Source organism: Alnus glutinosa, chromosome 5 (genome assembly GCF_958979055.1).
Source record: "Alnus glutinosa chromosome 5, dhAlnGlut1.1, whole genome shotgun sequence".
Classification (NCBI taxonomy): Eukaryota; Viridiplantae; Streptophyta; class Magnoliopsida; order Fagales; family Betulaceae; genus Alnus; species Alnus glutinosa.
In genome coordinates, this window is record NC_084890.1 from 3,336,066 (window position 1) to 3,363,108 (window position 27,043).

Below are 27,043 nucleotides of genomic sequence, written 5' to 3' on the forward strand. Positions count from 1 at the left end.
TACGTTTGATATCCGATTGTTAGAATCCGGCAATAGTCGATCGTCGAAATCTAGCAGGCGTTGGAATCCGACAACATCCGACCACCGGGAACCTGTTGGCACCAGAATCTGGGGACATCAGGTCACCGCCGCATGAGCCCGTGGACCAGATTCCGGCAGGAATCTAGCCATGGTAAGAAGCCTACAGGATCTGACGAGATACGATCATCTCTGACCAGATTTGGCCAAAATGGCTAGGATCCAGACGGATCCAGCCATTTATTCGACTGGCTCTGGCCAAAATGGCCGGAATCCGGCAACGGCAACTGGACGTTGCTTGATTCCGGCAACAATCAGCAGAATTTTATTTTCGTCTTTTGTAATTTTTTCGTGCGAGTCAAATGCCGAAAAATATTTTCGAGAAAATCAATTTTTTTGAAAATGATTTCGTCGAAAATATTTTACAACAAAAATCATTTTACGTCGAAATAAACGGAGCATTAAAAGAAATGATTGAATATCTCTACTAGTGCTCTTACATGGACTTGTCAAAATGGGAATCCAATGGGATTGTTTGGCAAACAACTCTCACTTTCCCTCTATTTTATTTTATATATATATATATATATATATTTTCACTTTTTATATCACACTAATAATTTTTTATTATTATCTAAATAAAAAAAATTTATTACAAAACAAAATTTTTTCACCTTTTTATAAAACAATTCTAAACTTTTTTATACTTTATCTCACATCAATCATTTTTACTACTATTCAAACAAATATTCCACGATGACAACTATGCCATCACCCTTATCTATTAGAAAATTAATAGAAACCTAACGGACTACCATCACGATAACGATACTACTTCTACTGATAATAATGATATCACTACTCAACTACAGGATATGATAATACTAAGCTAAACATAATAAGATAAAAATAAAGATGAGAATGCAAATCAGCTGCTGCCCTGATCGACTATGATTCCCATCATATTAATCCTCCAACCATACCCACGGATTAGGGTCCGACAAATAGAAAATATTTCTCGGTTTGATCAAGATTTTTGATCGTACCAAACAGTGCATAAAAGGGAGAAAAGATTTACAACGAAACAAAAGGAGCCCAAAACGCTATTTATGAAAGCTCACATGAGTTAAGACATACCAAGAAATACATGTTAAGGGTGTGACTATATAGGAAGTGTGATTGGCTTTGTTGATATGAACGTCACACAATAGGATCTTCTCCAGTTGATTTTCAACTAGAAAGGAGCCAATCAGTTATAACCAGAAGTATTTTGGTAATTTCACATCTCACAGGCCAGGTTGTTTTGATTGAAGCTAGGCTGGCTCTCTGCTTGCAGAGATGCCAACCCGGCTAAACAAAGTAGAGAACATACAAGGACAAATTGTACTACAACAAGGTAAAAAACAAAAGAAAATCAAGTTTGAGTACCCCAAAACAAACCTTAACCTTCGTCGAGAGAATTTGGACTTACAAACTTACAAACTGTTAACATTCAAACTAATTGTTAGAATATAATATATTTTTCATATATGTTCTTTATTAGGCCAACATAGAAATATTCTCTATCTAAAAATTGATTAATCGTAATCAAATCCTTTTTGCCATCCAACATCACTTTTTCCGAATGAATTCCGAAAAAGTGATCATTCTCAAGCATTACTCCTTAACTTGTTCGGTGGCAGCTTTATATTCTTCTCTCCTGAAATCTTCCCGTCTGAACCAACTGGCACACGAGCTTCTTTATATATCCGGTGATGCTTTGTCGTGTGACTGAATATATTATATTTGACAACATTTTTCAAGCAAACCCTCAACCATGGTGTCTCATTTGTAACTACTTTCCGCTGTTTCCGTAACTGTCGGTGATCAGCAGTCACAAGCAGTACTAGATATAGTGTCGTGTTGTTGTAGACTTGGTAGAAACCCGGCAGGGAGTGATTGGAAGCAATGACAGCATCCCTGTAATATAATGTTACGTTGATATTGTTGTAGTAGATGCCCATCTTCTTTTTCGGGTTTGAGAAAATTGGAGGTTCAAGAGAATAGAAGAGGTGTTTCGGGCGTGATGAAGTGATGTAGAAGAATTCCGGCCATCTAAGGTCGGAATATAGGCATCGGTGATGACGTAAATGGGACTCTTTGGAGTTAGAATTAGCCATATTACCACCGAGGAAAATCCATTCACGATTACAACTTGGAGAAACCATAAACACAAAGAAAGTTTAGCTTCTTCAGGGGTTTCAAGAAGAATAGGAAATTCAGATTCGAAGGGATTTTCGAGATCTGACATGTTGGGAAGTTGCAAGTTTAATTCGAGGAATTGTTCATGGAACATGATTGTGCATGGGATTTTATATATATAGAGTCTAGAGAGGCTGCTTGATACAATTTGTTTCACCTTTTCATTTTTTAAGCCAGCATTGTACAGGGATTCCTACCTTAAATGGAACATTTATCTATCATAATTCCCTTTTTCCATCTCTACATTCCATACCCCTTTCGTAGATCCTATCATAATACCAGTCTTTTTTCCTTTTTGATTCATCCATCAAGTAATATTTGAAGGAAAATAAAAGTCATTCAAGTTGGACATAAAATTATCCAACACAGCGACTCCATGAAAAGTTTTGGTCAATACTTAATATGCTGATACGCTGATATATGGTAGAAACCCCCAGCAAATTAGATACTGCAGAAGAAACTTCGCCACAAATCTACTACACCACAAATCTACTACACCAAAGCCAAATCTAGAACAAATCCTAAAATATATCAAACCCTTTTCTTTGAAGTCCGAAATTGGGTAGCAACTTGTCTGCGCCACTCGTGAATTGGAACCTGTAAAGCACCAAAAGAAATGTACAATATATCCCATGTTATAGTAGGTCCAAATTTACAACAATCAGCCAGCACCAACAAGTTTGGCTGACAAACTCAATCATCCATTTGTGGAAACTATTAATTAGAATGTAAATAAAGAACACAAATGCAATCCTTACAGCAGGAAAGCCACCATAATCCCCAGGTTCTTTGATATCCTTGGTGACACAGCTAGTAGCAGCAAGCCGGACCTGCAACTCCTTGTGATTAGATATCTTGTTCTCAACCGAGTATTCTTATCCTACAGTCGATAGAAGCATGGTAATCCTACATATGTGTGATCGAAGCCATGTGCATTCTATATGAACAAATAGTATAAGCATGCACATGCAAACATTCAAGCATGCATGCACAGGCAAAAAATGAAAATTTCATGGTTACATGAATTCGCTTCAGACAAGTGCAGAAAAGAGAGTAAGAAATTAAGTAGACCTCCTTAAAAATTTTTACAACACCTATGTTGTAGTTAATCTAAGGGTTTGGATTTGATTTCAAACCCTTTAAAATCAAATCCAAACCTTTAGATTAACTACAGCATAGGTGCTGTAAAATTTTTTTTACAGCACCTAAGCCATATCCTAATTTCTCAAGCCTGATCAGAACCATGCTTTAAGATTGGAAAAGAAAAGAAGTTTATGCGGCGATTTTAAACCTTCTGATAATAAACAGAAAGTATATAATGCCAAGTAATATCTCTAAAACTCTATGATGAAAGATTAAACTGACATCATAGAGGAAAAACATGAAAAAGAAAGCAAAATATATTGAATAAAAAATCAATAAATTTGAAGCTAAAAATTAAAGATTTCATGCTCCATGGCAATCTACATCTGCCTCATACAAAAAATAAAATAAAATAAAACAAATAAAATAAAATAAAATTACTTCTCTTTCTCCATAATCAAGCAATCATCGCATATTTAATTAATGTCTTTAGTTGGCCAACAAGATTTTAAATAATGCCTCAAAAGCTAAATTCTCTATGGAGAAACACAAATCTTTATGCAACATACGAAATCAATTAACAAAACCTTGTTCCAATGGTGCATCATGCTGCTAATTATACCACAAACGATCTCTTGAAGCAAAAAAAGCCATGCAAAAGAGACGGCAATTCAAACTGACAGTTCCAACACAAAAGCAGAGTAAAGAAAAGTAAATACAAGATTGTTGGGCTTTCCAATGAAATCAGAAGTGAAAATAGTCTATAAAGCTCTCTCACAAGAGATGGCTAAATTACACTATAACAGGACAGCCTTCTTGTTATTACCAAATTAATACCTTTGACACAATGGAAACATGATCCCGAACTGCTACCCTTCCCCCCAAAGTTACATAGTCTCCTATCCTGAAAAGAACATACAAGGCAAAGTTGTAACTCTTCACCAAGTACTTATAAAGGGAAAGTTGGATAAAGTTGAATCTAAACTTCATAAGAAAAATAAAGAATTGAAAAAAACTGTTCAGAAGTAACATACGTCACTGAACCTGCAATCCCAACTTGTCCACAAAGCATGCAACTTCTCCCAATAACTACATTATGACCAATCTGCAAAGCCAACCAGACTGATCACAAGTTTAGAATAATTTGACTACCAATCAAGAAAGAAAAACCCAACCTGAACTAAATTATCTATCTTTGAATGATCCCCAATAACTGTATCTCTCCAACTGCATAAATAAAAAGATGGTATAATTAACACTCCCGCTTGGACAGCTTCAAGTGCAAACTGATTTAGAAAATATGAAAATACAGTGAAAAAAAAAAAAAACAAAAACTTATAAAGATGTGCAAAAACTATTACACGTCTCACCTCCCCCTGTCAATGCATGTATTTGCACCAATCTCCACATGGTTCCCAATCATAGCATTCAGCAACTGAGGAAAAAAATCAAGATATCTAATTTAGGGTAGTCTATTGCTGATCCAAAACAAAACAATGATGCCAAAGAAGACAACATAAAGTTGACTTTGAGTCAAAAACTATAACATCACCAACTTGAGGTTTCTTCAACATGTTCCCTTTCTCATCCACGAAAAACCCAAACCCTGTATGTAAACAATGTGGCAACTAATATCAGAACACACCAACAGATTTATTGTAAAAACCACATTTTCGGTTGCAAATAGTATTCAATTACCACAATAAGTAACACCTATGCTGAAGGGAGTGGAAAGTGAAGGAAAAAAATATTGGTATGTTGAAAGTTCAAAGCCCATATTAACACTGAAGATTAAGGTGTAAAATCTAGGAGCATATGCAGTAAGAGCTGATTAACAGACCAGCAACTAACAGAACAAATAAAAATTTAATATGTAGACTACAATGTGTATCAGTAACAACATGTATCAGGCTACATTGATAAATATGAAACCCATGTATTAAAAGTAACTAACTTGATCTGTATCAGTATCCGTAATAAGCAAGGAGACAAGTATCAGCTAATAAACAATAAAATCCTATTTATGCAAGTACCCTTACACTTGTCACTTGCAATAAACAAATCAGGCTCATCATTATCAAGCCTTACCATCTTGACCAATGCAAACTCCACTGTGGATTAAACATGAATTACCGATAGCGCAATTACTGAGTGCAACATTGTACCTGGCAAAATACAGTAGATTTGGCAAAATCATATTAGTATAACTGTAAAATGGTATATGAACATTAACCTGTATGGATGTATGCATGCCACAATCCCACAGGTCTGTATGCTCTTGCATTCACACATACACACACCCAAAAAGTGATGAATAACAATGATCAGGCGCTCAAGATTGCCAATAACAAGCCTAATACATAAGCTACCAGTCAACCATCAATAAACAGTCACCATTCATTCCCAATACAAAACAAATTATTCTGTCACAATTCCATGAGCTTTCAATTGGTGAATCCTAGATAGACTACACCTGGGCAGTCTATGGCCAGGCAAAATGTCACTTATTAGAAAAAGTTTTATCTTGTAAGCAAGGGAAAAAGAAAAAGGAGAGAGACCGAAAAAAATCCTAGTTCCAGCATAATCACATCAATTGGTTAATTTGCAACATCTTCAATTTGTACATGTGTAAGACCAATTCTAGATTTATTTTCCAATATTTTATGCCAAAAAATGAATAAATGACAAAAAAGAACTTGAAGAAGAAAAAAGAAAAAAGTACAAGTAGTATGTTGCTTAATATTTCCAGAGCGCAATATAAAGAATTAAACATGTTAAAATGTTTTGCTAGAAATATTTATTGAAAATGACGCCCCACGTACAGGAACTTTTCATAATATTCAAAATGGCATTGCTGTTAAGGAACTTAGCCTTAATGAACAAACATAATCCATTTAATTAAGCACAAGAAAAGAGGCGACGGAATTACTGGTCAGAACCTTTTTCTCTGTTAGTCCCAAGTGCATTCCTATGTAATATATTATTCAAGGAATGTTTCTGGACTAAACATATTATTGCAAAAAGGCTTTAGTGGAACTGCATACAGAAATAACCAGATATAATAGAGCACTGTAACATTAAGTTGAAACAATAACACTCTACATAGTTGTGAATATTGCTATTGCTGTGAAGGAAAGAAATTTCACCCTATTTTTGTCAATTGGCCGATTAGCACAGAAGGTCCAACAACAGTTCCTGATCCAATATGAACATATGCACCAACAACGGATTTTGGATGAACTACAGCACCGGTCTCTATGAGCGCTGTTGGGTCAATGGAAGCTGACTTGTGGAAAATCCCACCTCCATTATGCCATCTCTGAAATTCTATGGGGCTTAGTCCAGCACCATCCTCTAATCTTGAAATTCAAGGCAGGTGGCAAATGCCAGTTAATGCATGATTGAAGTGAAACAATATGAACTTAAATAGCTCATGCTTTAAAAAAAAAATGCTAAGCCCAAAAAGACATCTAAGATTCTAAATGGACAGTTAACAACCAACTGAAATAATACAAACGCAAATCAGCTTCACGACTCATGTTGGAAATGCATCAAAATCTTCACATGTCTAATGAAATTTAGTAAAAACTATCATCATTCATAAATACACCTCAAGCTAATTATTTCATTACATACATTTACATTTACTGGGGAGGTTTCTAACACAACAGTATAAATGTGGGTGGGCAGTACCTACCATCTAATACTAATTGTATAGCATGCCGATTAGTACCATGCACACAGCAATATTAGACTACGTGCTCAATGTTTTCGTACAATTCTAAGCTCACTTTTCCCCAAGTTTTTCACCTTTATTTTCTCCCAGTACAAAAAGTTATACAAAATTACCTCTACATTCTAAGTTCTATGATTCTATCAATGCAAACGCTTATCACGCATGTATAACATGGTATTGAATGCCATGAACTGTTCTGTAACTGGGTCTACTTTCACCGGCATTTTCACAAACAGTACTACTACAAAGAACTTCAACCTCCATTAGTTCACATGACCCACCAGACGTATCAAAGGAAGCACTAGACCCAGTTTGGCCAGCGCCCACGGAGAAATCCCGAAGACTACTACCAATCCCCGGAGATAAATCACGATGGCCTTGTATATACGCCTTGTGCTTCTTAGACATGAGGTAAGAAAGTGAAGTGGAGGAGCCCAAGTTGGCTAATTTTCTCGCTGTGATTGCCATGGCCGAGGGAGAGAGAGAGACAGAGAACAATAGCTAATATGTTAGGCTTTCCAAGGATTTGAAAAACAGTTTCGGCTTGGCAAATGGCAATGAAAGTGCCACAGAGTGTCTGATTCTGAAGCTGTATAGCTCGCTTTAGGACAAAGAGGCACTCCCGTAATCCTGTTATTCCGACATCGGTGATAAGGGCATTATGGTCACACGGATAATAATCTATTAGATGGGCTTGTACCGGGCCTGGGTCGTGAAGCTTGATCAGCCTTTGTGATATATTTATGGGCTCGAATCAGAAGCCCATATCCTATTCTGAGGTCAATCCCAAGCACCTTCCTCGAAACTCTACAGGTCCTACCAATCTTTTAATAATAGAAAACTTTCCTTTGACTGCCATATCACATCCCAGAAGCTACATCATACAAATACAGTAGAATAAGCCAATATACAAGTCCCCTATTTTGGATAGAATTGTGGTCCCAACATTCCAAAAGTCAATAATTATTTTTTACAAAAGTTGAATCTTAGACCAACGTAGTTGACTTGATTTTGGCCTTAGATCTGTTCGAAGAAATTACCCTTTTGATTGAATTATTAAAAGACTCCAAGAATGGTTTTTTCTCTCATAGACTAAGGTAGAGCAGAAACAGAAACTCCTTCAGCTACCATATTGATAGATTTGGCCATTATCATAGTACTATACAAGCCCTCAGAAAGTAAATATGATTCATTCCCATATTGTTCCAAAAGTACTTACTCAACCGTTTATGGCATTTCTGCTTTATGTTTTCCTCCCCCTCCTCTGCAATCTGGCCTATGCCGACCCTCCGTATAAAATTTGTTCAAACACCAGTAACTATGCAGGTAATATGACATTATTTCAGGACAATCTCCATGATGTCCTCTATGCTTTATCCTCGAATGCTTCTGTTTCCAAATTCTATAATACCTCCAAGGGAAATTACCCAGATGAAGTTTATAGTCTTTACATGTGCCTTGACTATGTTACAAGTGAAATCTGCCTGAAATGCATAACAACCGCTACACAAGACATTTTGAACCTCTGTCCAAACACAACAGAAGCAGTTGTCTGGGAGGAGGTATGCCAGTTGCGCTTCTCCAACAAAAATTTCTTTGGCCAATTGAATGTCACAGGAAACGTTCTTAACCTGGACAACAAGCAGAACATTTCGGAACCAGAACAGTTCAAATCTGTTGTAAAGGAGACGTTGACTAGTCTAACTAAGAGGGCAGCTTTCAATCTTTCAGCTAACTTGTATGCTACTGGGGAAGTACCCTTTCAAGATAAGACAATATATGCTCTAGTGCAGTGCACCAGAGACTCATCCGCTGATCGGTGTAATTCATGCCTTCAGAGCGCCATAACAGATGTTTTAACTTGCTGCTATTTCTCTGTTGGTGCAAGACTTCCTAGTCGTAGTTGCTACTTGAGGTATGAGCTATATAACTTTTATAACGCAACTGAAGCTCCCAGTTCAACTAATGCGCAAGGGGAAAGTAAGTATTTTGTCAACAACACTACTCTCTAACACAAATTTCTTGTATTATAGTATTCAATGATTGCTTTCAAATGCAGGCAGTGGAGGGAAAACATGGATAATGGTAATTCTTGCAGTTGTATCAGCATGCTTGGCGATTGTACTACTGGGTTCATTTATCTTTTGCCTTGTGACGAGGAAAAAGGCTAAAAAATGTAAAGACGCCTGTCAGTAAGTTTGCTTTACAATTTTGTACTTCTGTTTTCACTGTTGAGACTAGCTACCATTCTTTTCGGTTCAGGTAAGAGAGAAATTGTTAGTCAACAAGCAAATATTTGTGATCATTATATCTCAAACTTCCATCACACCAATTTTCAAGGAAGACATGATCCGAACGCTCAAAAATCCCCCCGTATTGATTTGGCATCTATACTAGCAGCTACCAACAACTTCTCTGATTCAAATAAGCTTGGGCAAGGTGGTTTTGGCCCAGTTTTCAAGGTGACAACGGAAAATAGGCTATTCCTATTTTCTAATTCAGTCTAGAACACGAAAAAGTCTTAATTCGCCTTTCTTATGTTAGTCAGGAAAATCATATGAACTTTTACAGGGTATACTCAATGATGGAAAGGAAGTAGCAATTAAGAGGCTCTCTTACTGTTCGGAGCAGGGTTCGGAGGAATTCACAAATGAGGTTCTACTCATAATGAAGCTTCGACACAAAAATCTAGTCAGGCTACTGGGGTTTTGCACCGAACAAGAAGAAAAGCTTCTTGTTTATGAATTCATGCCCAACAGCAGCCTGGATGTCTTTCTCTTTGGTTTGTTAATTTCTTCCCCACTCTTTATGTTGTTTTAGTGGCCACTCGAATCAACTTTGTAAACATTCAGACATAGAACAATGAATTGAACTACTTTCAACTTTTAATGGCTAGATCCAAGGAGACGTGCACAACTCAATTGGACCAAACGACTTAATATAATAAGTGGAATTGCAAGGGGAATTCTTTATCTTCACGAGGATTCTCGACTTAGAATCATTCATAGAGACCTAAAACCTAGCAATGTATTGTTGGACTACGACATGAATCCTAAGATCTCAGACTTTGGAATGGCAAGGATCTTTACAGGAAGCGAAGGTGAAACAAATACTGCTAAAATAGTTGGAACATAGTAAGTATATGTAAGATTAGTTTGCCTTTAGTTATTTAATTGTGTATGTGTTAACTTCTTTTTATTTTTGTTTTAATATGCTTTAAATAGTGGATACATGGCCCCAGAGTATGCTATGGAAGGATTATATTCCATTAAGTCTGATGTTTTTGGCTTTGGAGTACTCTTGCTTGAGATCATAACTGGGAAAAGAAATACCGGCTTCCATCGGTCAAACCCTGCTCCAAGCCTCCAAGCATATGTAAGAATTTTTTGGCTAAAGTCGATCTACTCTATATTTCTACAATTGATATTGGGTAAGGGGTGATAATTTGTGTTCGCGGGTTGTATCGAGGTGTGGGTATCAGAGTTTATAAATCAAACATTATCTAACTTATTCAATTAAACAAGTTAGACCCTTCAAACCTAATCCGTTAATTTTGTGTTTGGATCATCTTGAGTTTACAAATTTTATAAAAAATTGTCGGCACTATATATTACTGAAGTAAAAAATTGGCTAAAGACATTAAATAATGGTGCAGGCATGGCAATTATGGAATGAAGGGAAGGCGCTGGAGTTGATGGATCCTTTATTGATTGACTCCTGCTGTCGAGATGAATTTCTAAGATACATTCATATTGGATTGTTGTGTGTTCAAGAAGATGCAAATGATAGACCAACCATGTCATCTGTGGTAGTAATGTTGAAAAATGAAACGGTAACTCTTTGCCAGCCTCAACGAGCTGCCTTTTCTATGGGGAGATTCACTGATCACTATGAAATAGGTCCTCATGACTCTGTCAATGGCTTATCGATTTCCAATATTGGGCCTCGGTGATGGAACGTACCAATAAGCGGATTTGAAACTTCGGTGATGCCTTATTTTCTTTTGTGTGCAGTACAACAATAGATTATTGAAATTTGTATTTGCTTGTATTTGACCTCTATAATATAAGTTATTTGCACATATATGTAATATTTAATTTGGTCAAAGAAAACGATTTCAAAGTTTGTGTTCACCTTGAATTCCAAGGAAAAAAACTATTGTATTCCTACTTCCTATTTAATTGTCAAGTTTAGTAATCATTAATTAACTTAAAAAACACGCCTTAGATTTTAATTTTCAATAAAGATTCCCACAAAAACATGCCCCTGCTGCCTAATAGAAGACGAAGACGTTCTCCACGCCCTTTGGAGTTGCCCAGCTGCACAAGATATTTGGGGGTGCGGTCAACGGATTTTCCAGAAGAGCAGTTTCATTGGAACATCCTTTCATCAACTGTTTAGATATTTCTCTGATAGGCTGTGCAATGAAGACTTGGTGCTGATGGCTTTTTTGTTTCAGAGAATTTGGTTCAGAAGAAACAGAATTGTTTTTGATACGAAATGGATGCATCCCTCTACTGTGGTGCAACAAGCTAAGGCTGGCCTTGATGATTTTCAAGCTAGTATTTCATCTTTACCGTCTAGGGAAACAGAAGTAGAGGTAAAGGATTCTCCCAAAGGTTGGCAACCCCCTTTTCCTGGTTCTATTAAAATTAATTGGGATGCATCTATCAATAATTCATTGGGTTGTATTGGTATTGGGATTATTGTGACGTCCCACATCGCCTGGGAATGAGGATGTGCTTATATGTATAAATGCACCCTATATGACACAACGCGTTTTAAAGCCGTGATGGCAATGAACCTATCAGAACTCCGCAGTTAAGCGAGCCGCTGCGAGAGCAATCCCAGGATGGGTGACCTCTTGGGAAATCTGGTATGGGGAGCCAAAAGCGGACAATATTGTGTCATTGGGGGTGGGTCGTTACAAATGGTATCAGAGCTATTGCCCAGCCTGAGATGGTGGGAGCGTGCACAAGCCCAAGAGGGTTGCCGGCGGGCACTCGCTGGGATGCCAAGAATGGGGTGATCCCATGAGGGTCGCCAGCGAGGACGCTGGGTCCCAAGAGGGGGTGATTGTGACGTCCCACATCGCCTGGGAATGAGGATGTGCTTATATGTATAAATGCACCCTATATGACACAACGCGTTTTAAAGCCGTGATGGCAATGAACCTATCAGAACTCCGCAGTTAAGCGAGCCGCTGCGAGAGCAATCCCAGGATGGGTGACCTCCTGGGAAGTCTGGTATGGGGAGCCAAAAGCGGACAATATTGTGTCATTGGGGGTGGGTCGTTACAATTATGGCTCGGGACTGTGCAGGGAAAGTTGTGGGGGCCAAATGTTTATATAGGAGGCAATCTTTTACGCCGGATACTGCTGAGATGTGTGCAGCACTGGAGGCAGTTGTGTTATGCAAAGAAGCTGGGTTTCGGGATGTCATTATGGAAGGGGATGCTTTGAACGTCGTCAAAGAAATAAACTCTAACCCTCCTTATCTTTCCCGACTTGGGCATTTTGTAGAGGCTATTAAGAGAGAGCTTCACTTTTTCCAATCTATCCATTTTGTTTATGCTCCTAGAGAATTAAATTATGCAGCACACGGCCTCGCAAAGGAGGCTTCTGGCTTTTGTTTAGATCGTGTGTGGTTGGAAGAGATTCTCAGTTGTATTTCTGATGTTGTTCTTAGGGAACAGATTGTCCCTAGATCCTAATTATTGGATCACTATTTGATGATTTATGAAGAATGATTCGATTTGTTCAAAAAAAAAAAAAGACAGGTGTGAGCTCACTTGCATGCTTTGGGCAGCACCTATCCTTTATGTGGAGTTATATAATATAATTCGGAATAATGCTATACATTCGTCTTCCATACTACTACGCTATAATGTACCATTGTACTCCGTCTTTATTAAAAAATCTCAAAATAATATATAAAGGTAAAATGAAATATGAGTATTTAGAATATTCATTCCAATAATTATTTAAAGGAGAATCCAATCGTTTAAATTCGTTATGACATAAAATCTCGAAATATTTAATTAAAGAGTAATGATTCACTACCACCTAAATATACAACTTTTCACCACTTTATTTATGTGGCAAGGTGGTCCCTCACTTTAATTTATTTTTAAAAAATAAAAAAAAAACTCAAAAAGTAGTAGGGGACCATCTTGCCACATAGGCAAGGTAGTGAAAAGTTGTATATGTGGATGACATTGAATCATTATTCTTAATTGAAAATGCCAAGATCACATCACACTTAAATAGCACTCGGTCAATTCTAATGACTTTATTCACCTTCATTAAATAGCACTTGGTCATATGTCATTCTAGTCATAAGTCATGACAAACATCTTAAAGTCCATATACTATGGGTAGGTGACATTATAAATACATCAATACTAAAGACTTTCAATTCATTTATCGTACTTGACCCAAAATAGTGTCCAATGAGAAAATTCATTTCATTAAATAGCAATTGGTCATGTGTCATTCTAGTCATAAGTCATGACAAACATCTTTGATTAAAAGTCCATGTACTACTATGGTTAGGTGAATAACTTTAAAGCATTTGGAGTAATTAAACAAATACATTAACATAAGATCATATCTCATTCAGATTCTAGTGAGTGGAAAAGATAGCCCAATTGTTCAAGTGTGAACAACTGCATCTTATGACCCCATAATTTGTTGTGTTATAAGCATAATGGCATGGTTACCATTGGTTAATGTATTGGTGTTGGTTAATGGTGGAGGAGGAGATACTGGTGGTGCTAGTTGCCGGAGATGATGGGGGTGATGCAGCTGCTGTCCAGTTAGAGAACTGGTAGATCTCAAACCTGAGATTACAGCTGGGACCAATGACTCTCCCACCTTCCTTATTATCGCAACAGCCTGGAATACGTTGAATAGCGTCAACGAAGCAACTGTTGCAATCAAGCTCAGACAAATCAGGTGTCCACTGCACAAGTGCATATAATGTTTTAAATTCTGGTGCCGTTGCGTTTCCTGTTGCAAACTTAATTACCAAGAGAACCACCTGCTACAGCTTGACTTCGTAGGTTTTCCAACAAGGTCCTAAGATCATCTTTGAATTGATCCACGTAATTGGCCAACGACGCGTTGTTTTGGTTCCATGTATAGAAAATTTGACTAGTTTCCCTAACGTCCAAAATGGAGCGATTTGAGTATCGTAAAATGCAGTCGATCGCCTAACCATCCAATTGTCTCCTTCTGATTGGGGCAGTGCTTCTTGAGAAGAGACGTAGTTATATTGAGGCAACCACGGCAGTCATCCAGGTTAACATGTACATCTCCTCTGCAAAATCCAATTGCATATACTTTGTCAGAGTTTTGGCCATAAGAGGAATTGTACAAGCCATAGTCTATTTCGGTGTTGGAATAGAGGGAGCTAGGAGAGGAGGCGATTGAGGTTTCTCTCATAGGTACGTACTATTGGCGGTGTAGTTTAATTCCCTTCGTTTAAACAGAAATGATAATGGTAGTCTGGGATGTGCGCTATGCTTGAGTAGTGAGTAAGAAAATGAAGACATTTTCCACTTGTACATTTTTTGTATAACAATTTTTCAAATCAATTATTAATTTTGTAAGACTCACATATAAATCTTTGTGGGTCCTATAAATTTAATGATTAATTTAGAAAAATGATATACAAAAAACATACAAGTGATATACAAAAATCATTTCTCAAGAAAATAGCATAGAGGAAGAAAAGTAATCCGAAGGAATCCATTACCTTGTGTTATGTGAAATGAGCCTTTTCTTTTTTCTATCTCTATTTTTTTTGTATTAGGATTCTCTCCGATTCAAATGAATTAGAGTCTATTTTTTTTTAATAATGTAGAGATGTTTTTGTTAAAAAAAAAAAAAAAAAAAAAAAAAAAAAGTGAAAAAACAAAAGTACTCTTACATTGCAAAGAACTGAATACTGTCCATTGAAATGAACTAAAAATGATCCATTTTTCGAAAGTTGTCAGTAGTCTTTAAAAGCTTGTTGGTGCAATGTCATACTAAAAAGTAAAAGAAGGCTTATGTGGACTTAGATAAAGCTTTTTACTATTTGGGCAGGGTTTGGCAAAGAGCATTACATAATAGGATAGTGTTTCGCACTATTCACTACACTTTTTCATTTTTTTTTAACAATAATTCACGTTAAAACATTTCTATTTTTTTTTACTTTTTATATCACATCAAAATTTTTTTATTACTATTCGAATAAAAAATTCACTAAAATACAAAATATTTTTACTTTTCTATACAAATTCTTTTAACTTTATATCACATCATTATTTTTTATTAATTTTAAAATTAACAACCCCACTACACTGTTCTGTACCTGTCTTTGCCAAACAAGACCTTGATTTTTGTTTTTCGTGTTTTGACAGAAATGAGACGTTAAAAATATGTTGGTTCTCCCTTCTTTTTCCCGCTCTAAGCCATGGTTCTTTCGGTATCTTGAAGTATTTTAGATTTGATTTTTTTAAGTTAGATCTACTAACTTCAGGTGGCTTTTTTACTCTTTCCTTCACAACACCAGGTTCCATGGCCTTCCAGCTTCGATCCACTGGTCGTGGCTTCTTCAAAGGACCTCTCCACGCCGGAGCGTGCCCCCCATGTGCTAGAGCGTGTGTCCCACGCGCCGACGTCCATTTGTGAAGCTACGGCTCTCCACCAGCCTCCTCCGCTTTGACAGACTTCTAACGGTGGTTTGGCCGCCATCGATGATGTATTTTGGATTATGTTACTGCTTTTTATGTTTGTTTGTTTTTGGGTTTCCCTGTTGTTTTATTTTATTGTTTACCCCTGTATTTGTGTTTTGGGTCCTTGTAACTCAAAACATACCCCCAACCACTTCACTGGTAGCCCCGATTCTTAACATCCATGTCATGAATCTTTTGGCCTGCATCTTCGAAAGCATTACCACCGCATACTTTCATTCTTAGTTTTAATTTTGGAATGCCCAGATCTTGTTTGTTGTTTTTTCTTGCTGTAATTTTTGTTGATGTACCTTTAAAAAAAAAACTTTATATCATATTAATAATTTTTTTTATTACTATTTAAATAAAAAAATTCACTACAATACAACACTTTTTTACTTTTTCATACAATTTTTTTACTTTTATTTTATATCATATCTGTCACTTTTTCCTACAAACGCCAACTCACACTCTCTTACCCAAAAAGGCCAAAGGGGTTTCGCATGAACTGAATAATGAAAGCTAGAGCCTGTTTGGTTGCTTGTTTTGGAAACAGGTTTCTGTTTCCAGAACAAGCAAAACCGGTTTTGTCACTGTAGCAGTGTGTTTGGTTAGCTGTTTTGAAACATGAAATGGATGAAAACGAAAACAGCTAAAACACGAAATCAAAGAACAACTTGAACCTGTTTTCGAAAACAGATTTCATGTTTTTAGCTACGGTCATAAAAAAATAATAATAAAAATAAATAAATAAATAAAGAAAAAGAAAAATTGCACCGTTGGTTCATGTGGTATGCCATAATTATTTTTCACTCCCTATGGTTTAAAAAGTTCATGAGAGATCCCTGTGGTATGCAATAATTACAAATCGATCCCTGACGTCAAATTCTGTTAAATTTTTAACAGATTCCGTAAAATGCCACGTTAGCGCCACATGTCGTCATCTTATTGGTGACACGTGGCGCTGACATGTCTATTTATGCCGTTAATTCTAATATAAATTGGCCAAAAATCCAAAAATACTCCTCCCTTAACCGTGAGAATTTCAAAGTGTAGGAGGGGTATTTTCGGAATTCTGTTTAGAATTAACGGCATAAATGGACGGATGGGGCCAAAAAATCAGAAAGTGGTAGTTTGGGGGGCCAGAATCTAAGCATTGGTAGTTTAGGGGGCCATCCGGAGAATGGATGGTAGTTTGGGGGGCTAATATATATTTTTCCCTATTTTTTTTAAAAAAATTAAAATTCAAAAAAAAAAAAAAAAAAGAACAAACAAAAATGGGAAAGGGGGTGGCCATCGGGCCACCCCCAACCGCCTGGGGCATTTTTGTTTTTGTTTTTGTTTTTTGTTTTTTTTTTTAATGTTTTTTGAATTTTAATTTTTTTTAAAAAAATAAGTATTTTTATTTATTTTTTAATAAATTTTATTTTTTTATTAAGATGGACACGTGTCGCCAATAAGATGGCGACACGTGTCGCTGACGTGTAGGGCTAACAGATTCCGTCAAAATTGTAGACGGAAAATCGACCCAGAGAGTAAAACATAATTATTGCATATCACAGGGATCCTTCATGAACTTTTTAAACCATAGGGAGTGAAAAATAATTATGGCATACCACAGGGACTAACGGTGCAATTTTCACTAAAAAAAAAAAACACGGAGAAAACAAGTGAAATCGTTTTCTTTTTAAGTGCACAATATTCCTATAATGCATCAGGTTGGAGGACAAGCCACGTCCAGTTGATTGAGTCAGAAGTGGTGACTCAATCAACAATTTTTAAATACCTATTAATGAAGACTTTCAATTCATTTATCGTACTTGACCCAGAATAGTGTCCAATGAAAAAATTCATTTAATTAAATAGCAATTGGTCATGTATCATTCTAGTCATAAGAGCACTAGTAGCAGGTGCCCTATAAGTGGTTATGTTCTCTAAAATAGGGAAAATTTGAAAAAAAGTTACAAAATACAGGTCACAGCAGTCTCCTTATTATCCATGGACTTGCTTGGGTAGCTACAGTGCTACCCAATACATTGGGTAACACTGTTGCTACCCAATACATTTTTTTAATGAAATAAAAGAACACGTCTCTCTCCTCTCTCCTTCACGCCCTTGTCCTCGTACATCTGTGTTTCCTGTTCTTCTCCTTCACGCCCTTGTAGACCATTTCTACAGAATTTCTCCCTCTTCTCCAAGGATATACGAGAGAAGTTGTGAATGAATGACCATTTCTCATGAAAACAAAGAAATCCACAGAGCAACAAGCCAACAAGATATCCAACCCAGGACTGTAAAAGCGTATTTCTAGAGCGAGAAAGTAAGAGAGAGGGATTGGTACCAATGGTGGCTGGGAAGGTGAGAATGGCAATGGGGCTGTAAAATTCGCTGGTGCGTTTGAAGCAGGAAACGCCGCCTCCAAAACTACCGTTGCCGTCGCTGAGCTCGATCAAGGTACCCCAGAAAGGCGGTGGTCTCACATCCATTCGGCGTGTACTTCCCATGCTCCTCCGCACAAGTCCAGCCCCGCCCGCTCGACGTCACGGAGCTGCTTCGTCTGGTGGAAGAGCTCCGCGAGAGAGAGTCGATGTTGAAGATCGAGCGAGCTGCAAAGCAAATCGACGGCTTGGAAGTGGAGAACCAGAGTTTGAGAACGGATGGAGGAGATGAAGGAGAAGACGGGAGAGAAAGAGAGAAGAAAATAAATGAATAAAAAAAATAAAAGAAAAAATTAAAAATATTATTTTAATATATAGGGAAAGATAAAGAGAAGCTGTTGTGAAGTGTTTTTGTATAGGGAAAGAAAAAGTGGTTTGGTTCCCTAAATTTTTCCTAAATTAGGGAAAATGGTTGGGAAGCTGCTGCTAGTGCTCTAAGTCATGACAAACATCTTTGCATGATTAGAAGTCCCATTTACTATGAAGTCCATTTACTATGATTATGTGACATTATATATACTCAATACAGACTTTCAATTCATTCATCCTACTTGACCCAATATAGTTGTTGGTACAGTTTTCGGTATGATGTGAATCTGCACGTTCCTTTGATGTTCTTCACGCTCCTCAATAATTCTGCAAAACAACAAAAACTAAGGGACCCTTCCAGGGGTCCTCTTCGATGCCTAAATTAGCTTCTATAAGAAAATAATGCTCTGTGCATAAAAACTGAGTCTTAGTTTATACCTGAGGTATGGGCCTATTTATAGGCAAAGAGGTGGAGTCAAACCTGGATTAGGACTCCTGCTCCTTGTTGATCTAGAACTACTGTCAGAGTTCTAATTGGACTTTAATCCTTTATTAAACTTCTAATTGGATATCTTCTTAGACTTCTGATCTGATAATTCTTCTTATTTGATTGGACCATAAGTCTTATCCTAATTCTCTGATTTATCTGAAGTAGTTGTTAAATGTCTATCTCCTCCTTGGATCGGGTTGAGTGGAATTTATCCCCAACAGTTACCCCCAATTCTCTTATCCGAAGCTTGCTTGAATAATGGGAATTCCATGTCTAAGGAAACCCGAGCTTTGTCTCCTTCTGAAAACCTGCTAACCTGCAAAACCTGAGGGTTAAATCTTACCCACCATTACCTTCTTGTTTTTCCTTAGGGTTTTTTCCCTGTCTCTTGAAAAACCTTCAAAACCCGAGGGTTAAATCCGACCCCCCTGGCTCTCTTTATTTCTCTCTCTCGGCAATGATTGATCTGAGAATGCTTTCTTGTTGCTCTCGGCAAGGACTAATCCGAGACTCTTGGCTATGACTGATCTGAGAGTTTTTCTTCTTGCTCTCGGCTAGGACTGATCTGAGAAGTTTTTTCTTGCTCTCGGCTAGGATTGATCCGAGAAGTTTCTTCTTGCTCTCGGCTAGGACTGATCCGAGAAGTTTTTTCTTGCTCTCGGCTAAGACTGATCCGAGAGGCTCCTTCTCGGCTAGGACTGGTCCGAGAAGTTTCTTCTTGCTCTCGGCTAGGACTGATCCGAGAAGTTTCTTCTTGTACTCGGCTAGGACTGATCCGAGAGTTTTCTTCTTGTGCTCGGCTAGGACTGATCCGAGAGTTTTCTTCTTGTACTCGGCTAGGACTGATCCGAGACTCTCGGCTAGGACTGATCCGAGAGTTTCTTCTTGTACTCGGCTAGGACTGATCCGAGACTCTCGGCTAGGACTGATCCGAGAGTTTCTTCTTGCACTCGGCTAGGACTGATCCGAGACTCTCGGCTAGGACTGATCCGAGAGTTTTCTTCTTGCACTCGGCTAGGACTGATCCGAGACTCTCGGCTAGGACTGATCCGAGAGATTTCTTCTTGCACTCGGCTAGGACTGATCCGAGACTCTCGGCTAAGACTGATCCGAGAGTTTTCTTCTTGTACTCGACTAGGACTGATCCGAGACTCTTGGCTAGGACTGATCCGAGAGTTTCTTCTTGCACTCGGCTAGGACTGATCCGAGAGGCTTAGCTTCTTGCTCTCGGTTAGGACTGATCCGAGAGGCTTTACCTACAAAATAAGCGATATTAACGGGTTCCCGATCCCTAGACCGGGAACACTCCGATACTTAAGTCAGCTTTATTCATTTATTCTGAAAATACTTATTCCCAAAATCTGGGGAATTTTCTGTCTAGTCTGAATTAAAAATAAAAGTCTAGTTCTTTGCAAATATAAATGCTAAAAAATAAAAGCAAGCCTGAAATTCCCGAGAGTCCTTTTTATTGGATCACGGGCAGATACTGTTGTTGCCTCGGCTCTCTATGCCTAGGGCTTCTGCTTCCTCGGTCTTCTCTTCTTTCTATGTCATCTCGGGGATCATTCTCTTGATGCCTCTCGCCTAGTCGAGGACGGTCTCGAGGATAGTAATCCCGTGGCTGCTGATCTCGAGGCTGATAGATCTGATGATTCCGAGGCCTGTTATTTCCTTGCTGGTTCCGTTTTTCTCCCAAGAACCGAACCAGCTTGCCATTCTTTATGAATTCTTCTATTAACAACCTTAGGGTTACGCACCCCTCGGTGTAATGACCTGCTTGTTTATGAAAATCACAATATTTTCCTGCATTCCTGTAAGGAGGATTACCTGGTATCTTTTGTGGTTCCCGGAACGCTGGATCTCTTTTTATCTCCATAAGGACTTCTGATATCTCGGCATTGAGAGGTGTAAAATTGTAATCTTTGAACTTCTTTACCTGCCTGTGCTCTTCCCCATCAGCTTTCCTGAATTATTTCCTTTTCTTTTCTGGGGCTGTCTCTCGGGGTGGCCTAGAACTGGCCATAGACTTCAACGTTTCTTTTAGATTGATGAATTCTTCTATCTTATCCATGAGGCCCTACAAGGTACTCTGTTGCTTCCGGACCAACTTCTTCATCAAAGGCTCCTCGAGTGAAATTCCTTGATAAATGGCAGCAAAGACCATATCCTCGGTTGGATCTTCGACCGTTACCTTCTCTCGGTTAAACCGAGCCATGAACTCCTTGAGACTTTCGTTGCTTTGTTGGTGCAATGATAGCAAATATCCCGAAGGCTTCTTCCTTGTTCGGAAAGCTAGAAATTCAGTTAGGAATATTTTGGACAACTCCTTGAACTGATCAACAGAATTCGGGGGCAGCTTCCTGAACCAGTCTCGGGCATTCCCCGAAAGAGTAAGAGGGAAGGCCCGACATGCTACTTCATCGGGTGTCCCGTGAAGGTCTAGATGAGCTCAGAAATTTTCTAGGTGATCCAAGGGATCTCTGTCTCCTGCATAACTTAGAATTTGGGGTACCTTAAACTTATCGGGAAGCCGATAGTCTGCCACCCGTCTGGTGAAGGGTGAGTCTGTACCCATTAGGAGCTTGTCCATCATTACGGATCTGCTTTTGTCCTTTCTTTCCATCTCCATGTACGTGCACCTTCTCTCCAGCTCGGCAATAACTCTACTCAGATCTCCTTGGCGATCATCCTCCCTCCGAGGATTAGTGTTGCTGTTGTGATCTTCTTCCTCACGCTCATCCCTGTTCATCTCGGGATTGGGCTGTTCCGGCCTCCTTCGCAGCAACTCGGCATTCCGCTGTGTTAAGGATTCAATCTGGGCTTCCAACGCTGCTATACGATCTTGATCTCCACCCCCCAGGGGAGGGTTCGGTGGAGGCTGCAAATTATTCTGAATAACTGGCTCCATTCGGATTATGGGCTCTCGGTTGGTCTGGCTTCCGGAACGTGTATTCATCACCATGCTGGATCTTATTTTTCTTTTATGAGGAACAAATAATCGTTTCCCACAGACGGCGCCAAACTGTTGGTACAGTTTCCTGTATGATGTGAATCTGCACGTTCCTTTAATGTTCTTCACGCTCCTCAATAATTCTGCAAAACAACAAAAACTAAGGGACCCTTCCGGGGGTCCTCTCCGATGCCTAAATTAGCTTCTATAAGAAAATAATGTTCTGTGCATAAAAACTGAGTCTTAGTTTATACCTGGGGTATGGGCCTATTTATAGGCAAAGAGGTGGAGTCAAACCTGGATTAGGACTCCTGCTCCTTGTTGATCTAGAACTGCTGTCAGAGTTCTAATTGGACTTTAATCTTTTATTAAACTTCTAATTGGATATCTTCTTAAACTTCTGATCTGATAATTCTTCTTATTTGATTGAACCATAAGTCTTATCCAAATTCTCTGATTTATCTGAAGTAGTTGTTAAATGTCTATCTCCTCCTTGGATCGGGTTGAGTGGAATTTATCCCCAACAATAGTGTTCAATGAGAAAATTCATTGGACACTATTACAAAGCTTTGCATTGTGAATGGGTTTCATCCAAGAGTGATTTTTTCATGGTTGGTTTCGTCCGAGCGTGATTTTTCAGCAGCAACGGAGCTAATGTACCGTAGAGAAAAGCTCATTGCATAACAGGTTGTGAACAAGGGATCAGTCTCCAATTTTTAACCACGAGCTTCTTCTGCAATGCACGGTGATTTTTCACTATTACTTATAATGATCTACTATTACATACGAAAGCTTTGTACTGTTGTCGATGGTGATTTTTCGTTTGACTTGAGGGTTTTTGTCTCATTAAGGAAATCGTCTGAGTCATCTGAACCCCAAAACAAGTCGGAGAGTGAAAAATGTGATCAGCCGAAAAGAAGTCTTGATGCTGACTGGGGCTCACCTGTTTTAGACCGAGGAAATCAAGCCTTCACGCAACATAAGCTCGGTCATATGACTCAACTCTCAGCCAATTAAAGAGCCATTTGTTTAGACAACATATATCAACTATCAATGATTCAATTATTGTACTCCTGAAAAAGAAAAGAAATCGAAAATAATGTTGGAGATGGGCTCAAGCAAAAGCAGTAAGTTATTCGATAATGTTGGTCGGTTATTTGACTCTTATCTTGGTGAACGCCATTGGCTATTCAATAAAGAAGAAGAAAATTAATGATAGCACTGGGGGCTTTGGTTATTCTGTAAATTAATGATAGCACTGGGGGCTTTGGTTAGTCAACTCAAGAAACTACAGGTCACTGTGGTCCTAAATCTTTTTCAGCCAGTATCCAGCTACATCGCGGAAGTTTCTGTGCAATGTTCAGCAGTTTAACGTGGCACAAGTTTGAAGATAAATCTGGTTGTCGAAGGATGAAATGTTCCGACAGTTCAGCTGAAGCAATCACCAACTGTACTACAATATTTGGAAGATGGAAAAAGATTTACTTTCAGCTATGGTTTTCTTAATTATACCTCTTTTAACGCGCCCTATCCTTGCCAGTCGAGATCCTGTCTTTACCTTTTGCAACCCAGATTACGGAAATTACACACTCAACAGACCATTTGAAAAAAATCTCAAGCTCCTTCTTGAGTCATTTCCCACCAATACTTCGGTAACAGGTTTCTACGACAGCAACTCTACCGGGGAGGGCCAAAGAATCTACGGTCAAGCACTTTGTAGAGGGGATGTCAACTCGACAGTTTGCCGGGATTGCATAGAGACTGCAAGCAAGGAAATCTTGAAGCAGTGCAAAAGTGAAGATGCAACAATTTGGTTTGAACTCTGTCAAGTTCGCTACTCGCAGAGTTCCTTCTCCTTGTGGGATTATACTGGAAAGTATCCAGAGCAGAATCATCTGGAGAAAACTCTATCAAATCCAGTTCATTTTGATCAAGTGTTAACGTTCTTAATGAATAACATCTCAAGCGAGGCTGCGTTTGATCCTTTGAAACCCATGTTTGCAACTGGGGAAATTAAATTTTCGAAGAAGGAAACAATTTATGGTCTTGTACAATGTACTAGGGACATCCCTAATACTTCCTGTTCTAGTTGTCTGGTGTCTGCCTTGGGGGATCTTCATAGATGCTGCGATTCACGTGAAGGTGGAATTATTGTTAGTAAGCTTTGTAATATGAGGTTTGAGCTATACCAATTCTACAACGCCTCAAGTGTGCTCTTAACCTACCCAAGTTCCAAAGGTAAGGACATCAGAATTTTGATTGATTCTCTGTCAATACATTATATAATACTTCAAGACAAATTAAAACAAAAGGAAAGAAAAGAAGAAACCCAATTCTGGAATTCAAAACAGTGGTCTTGGTGAATCGAAATTGAAGGTGGTTCTTCTTATCGAAATTAAAGCAGGGCCTAAATTGAAGACTTGGATGGTTGTGGTGGTTACGTGTATCCCAATATCGGTTCTAGCAGTTCTTGTTGGGTCTTTTGCTGCTTATCATGGGAGGAAGAAGAGAACACAAAGAGGTGAATTTATCAAAATGGCTAAGTGTTAACCATCATAATTTTTCTTTTTTTAAAGAATTACTAACAACCAGGTTTCACGTTTATTTGCAGATCTAGATGAAGAGAAAAGCCAGAACACACTATTACATGAGCTAACAAGCGCCACTAGAGTTGCCATTACACAAGACGGTGAATTGGTGAGTGCTGAAGAACTGTCCTTCATGGATCTATCGACCATAGTGGCAGCTACAGACGACTTTTCAGATTCAAATAAGCTCGGAAAAGGTGGCTTCGGCACTGTCTACAAGGTAACACCAACTTTTCTGTTTCCCTGTGGCCAAATTGTTGCTTCATAGATATATATATGGGCCTGAATTTATGCATGATTCTGGATATTCATCTCAGGGTGTGCTGCCAGATGGTAAGGAAGTAGCAGTCAAAAGGCTTTCAAGGAAGTCATGGCAAGGCTTTGAGGAACTTAAAAACGAGGTCATACTTATTGCAAAACTTCAACACCGAAACCTTGTGAAGCTCTTGGGATGTGGCATACAGGGAGAGGAAAAGCTGCTTGTCTACGAATACATGCCCAATAGAAGCCTTGACTTTTTTATCTTTGGTTTGTTCCTTCCACCCTTCTTCTTAGTAACTTTTTAATCCCCTTAAACTTTTGAAATGGTTAGTGATTTAATTAATATGCAATCAGAATAAAGATTTGAATTCAAACATTTTTTCTATTATTTACAGATTCAGAAAAACGCACTCAACTTGACTGGAAGACATGCTATAACATCATAACTGGTATTGCTAGAGGACTTCTTTACCTTCACGAGGACTCCCATCTTAAAATCATTCATCGAGATCTAAAGCCTTCTAATGTGTTGTTGGACCATGAAATGGTCGCCAAAATTTCAGATTTTGGCATGGCAAGGATCTTTGGTGAAAATCAATACTCGGCTAACACTCGAAGAGTTGTCGGAACATAGTGAGTCTGCTTCTTTTCTTTCTTTTTTTTTTTTTTTTTTTTTTTCCTAGTTTTGTTTTTTAAATGAAATTAGAAAAAAAAAAAAAAAAAAAAAACAACGTGGTAATTAATGCTATATATGCTCCAAACAGTGGATACATGGCTCCTGAATATGCAATGGAGGGACTATTTTCTATAAAGTCCGATATCTTCAGCTTTGGCGTGATATTACTTGAGATTATTAGCGGGAAGAAAAATAGTGGCTTCTATCTCACCAAGCATGCGCAGACACTCCTTGCATATGTATGTTTCTTTTGTCTACTATATATATATATATATATTGGGTTGATAAATTGCATGTTTCTGGTTGATCTTGTTTTTAATTAATTAAATGATTAAATTCACTTATTTCTATTGGCTTAAGGTTTGTGAGGAGTGTAATTTAATCTGATGTTAAAGAAGACGTCATAAGTTTGAATCATGACTCTACAATTAAGCTTTTAAAGGATTAATTTTGTTAGGGAGATTTGTATATATATATCTTAGAGAGTCATTGAGTTAGCCCATAATATAGCATAAATTGAGACACTACTCAACCACACACATGAGATGGAGTATTATAATAATTAATTATAGGATTAAATTTGTTAAGGAGATTGATAACTTGGTGAATCTTTTAGTGGACCCATACTTGTTGAGACACCACTCAACTCAAAAGCTTAAGTCTATGAGTTTAAGCTCAATTATGCTACATATTAGTCACTTACACTTATAACATCTTTCCAATATGGGACTTAAATCTTTCTACACTCGTAGGTATATACTCAGCAAAATTCACTCATTTATATCGGTTTAAGCTCGTGAACTCACCCACCATTTGCTGAGGAGGTGCTTCGCAATGTGTATTGTATTTTTACTTTAAATTTGTATTGGCAGGCATGGACACTATGGAATGAAGGAAAAGAACTGGAATTTGTAGACCCTTTGTTGATGGAGTCGTGCCTGGCTACGGAAGTTTTAAAATGCATGCATATCGGGCTTTTATGTGTGCAAGAGGATCCAGCGGATAGACCCACAATCTCATCTGTCCTACTTCACTTGGGAAACGAATCAATATCTCTTCCTCACCCAAAACAACCTGTATTTGTTGTGGCTCGAGTCATTCAGATTGATCAGATTCCCACAACCAATCCTTCTGTAAATCAGCTTACTATCTCCAATCTTTCACCTCGATGACTACTACTAAGTACTGATCACAAGATTGCCCCCCTTCGTGTTATAATATAACATGGTAATAAACTGAAATAGTACCATAATTTCTGTAAAATGGGAAATGGGTCATGTTATATGTGATACATGTAGGCAACAAAAGGCTCAAAAGGTTCACATTTTATATGTAAAAAATCCTTAACAGGCTCTTAGTGTACATGTAACTAATATGGCTTAACACCGTAAGTATTTTTATAATCCTCTACTTAATATGAAACTGACTTTATGAAATATTACAGAAAATAAAAGGAAGTTACACACACTAAACTCTATGACTTAGTGGGCTTGTAAATTGTAAATGATGAATAATTCGTACTATTATGGAACTA

General features: G+C 38.0%; 3 protein-coding genes across 5 annotated transcripts; 2 read left to right on the forward strand and 1 right to left on the reverse strand.

Moving 5' to 3' along the window:
* Positions 1–2,481: 2,481 nt before the first annotated feature.
* LOC133868560 (probable UDP-3-O-acylglucosamine N-acyltransferase 2, mitochondrial) lies at positions 2,482–7,735 on the reverse strand. 2 transcript variants are annotated; one of them, XM_062305487.1, is made up of 10 exons: positions 7,360–7,735; positions 6,489–6,696; positions 5,431–5,507; positions 4,899–4,948; positions 4,713–4,777; positions 4,518–4,569; positions 4,377–4,447; positions 4,169–4,246; positions 3,018–3,089; positions 2,482–2,856 (listed from the first exon to the last, which is right to left on the reverse strand). In XM_062305487.1, exons 1-10 carry the CDS (start codon positions 7,544–7,546, stop codon positions 2,781–2,783), a joined length of 936 nt encoding a protein of 311 aa, XP_062161471.1. In that variant the 5' UTR covers positions 7,547–7,735; the 3' UTR covers positions 2,482–2,780. The 2 variants fall into 2 exon arrangements, with proteins under 2 accessions (XP_062161471.1, XP_062161472.1); XM_062305488.1 differs by having other exon boundaries at positions 2,499–2,856; positions 4,180–4,246; positions 7,360–7,733.
* Positions 7,736–8,160: 425 nt separating this feature from the next.
* LOC133867877 (cysteine-rich receptor-like protein kinase 10) lies at positions 8,161–11,200 on the forward strand. The gene is made up of 7 exons (XM_062304645.1): positions 8,161–9,058; positions 9,138–9,254; positions 9,341–9,540; positions 9,650–9,860; positions 9,975–10,212; positions 10,303–10,453; positions 10,734–11,200. The coding sequence occupies exons 1-7, from the start codon at positions 8,263–8,265 to the stop codon at positions 11,028–11,030; spliced, it is 2,010 nt and encodes a 669-aa protein (XP_062160629.1). The 5' UTR covers positions 8,161–8,262; the 3' UTR covers positions 11,031–11,200.
* A 12,069-nt stretch (positions 11,201–23,269) lies between these two features.
* LOC133867634 (cysteine-rich receptor-like protein kinase 44) lies at positions 23,270–26,938 on the forward strand. Of its 2 annotated transcripts, none has more exons than XM_062304385.1 (7): positions 23,270–24,222; positions 24,386–24,505; positions 24,596–24,792; positions 24,890–25,100; positions 25,229–25,466; positions 25,598–25,748; positions 26,382–26,938. In XM_062304385.1, exons 1-7 carry the CDS (start codon positions 23,454–23,456, stop codon positions 26,679–26,681), a joined length of 1,986 nt encoding a protein of 661 aa, XP_062160369.1. In that variant the 5' UTR covers positions 23,270–23,453; the 3' UTR covers positions 26,682–26,938. The 2 variants fall into 2 exon arrangements, with proteins under 2 accessions (XP_062160369.1, XP_062160370.1); XM_062304386.1 differs by having other exon boundaries at positions 24,389–24,505; positions 26,382–26,937.
* The last annotated feature ends 105 nt before the right edge of the window (positions 26,939–27,043 follow it).

Bases quoted from the DNA above. Each gene is read 5' to 3' on its own strand.
- LOC133868560 (XM_062305487.1), bottom strand. From the start codon at position 7,546: ATGGCAATCACAGCGAGAAAATTAGCCAACTTGGGCTCCTCCACTTCA. The intron at 4,778-4,898 runs GTTGGTGATGTT...TTTTTTCCTCAG, and splicing joins ACATGTTGAAGAAACCTCAA to TTGCTGAATGCTATGATTGG. The intron at 2,857-3,017 runs GTAAGGATTGCA...GGTGCTTTACAG, and splicing joins ATTATGGTGGCTTTCCTGCT to GTTCCAATTCACGAGTGGCG.
- LOC133867877 (XM_062304645.1), top strand. From the start codon at position 8,263: ATGATTCATTCCCATATTGTTCCAAAAGTACTTACTCAACCGTTTATG. The intron at 9,059-9,137 runs GTAAGTATTTTG...TTTCAAATGCAG, and splicing joins AACTAATGCGCAAGGGGAAA to GCAGTGGAGGGAAAACATGG. The intron at 9,255-9,340 runs GTAAAGACGCCT...TTTTCGGTTCAG, and splicing joins GAGGAAAAAGGCTAAAAAAT to GTAAGAGAGAAATTGTTAGT.
- LOC133867634 (XM_062304385.1), top strand. From the start codon at position 23,454: ATGGAAAAAGATTTACTTTCAGCTATGGTTTTCTTAATTATACCTCTT. The intron at 24,223-24,385 runs GTAAGGACATCA...TCGAAATTAAAG, and splicing joins AACCTACCCAAGTTCCAAAG to CAGGGCCTAAATTGAAGACT. The intron at 25,101-25,228 runs GTTTGTTCCTTC...TATTATTTACAG, and splicing joins CCTTGACTTTTTTATCTTTG to ATTCAGAAAAACGCACTCAA.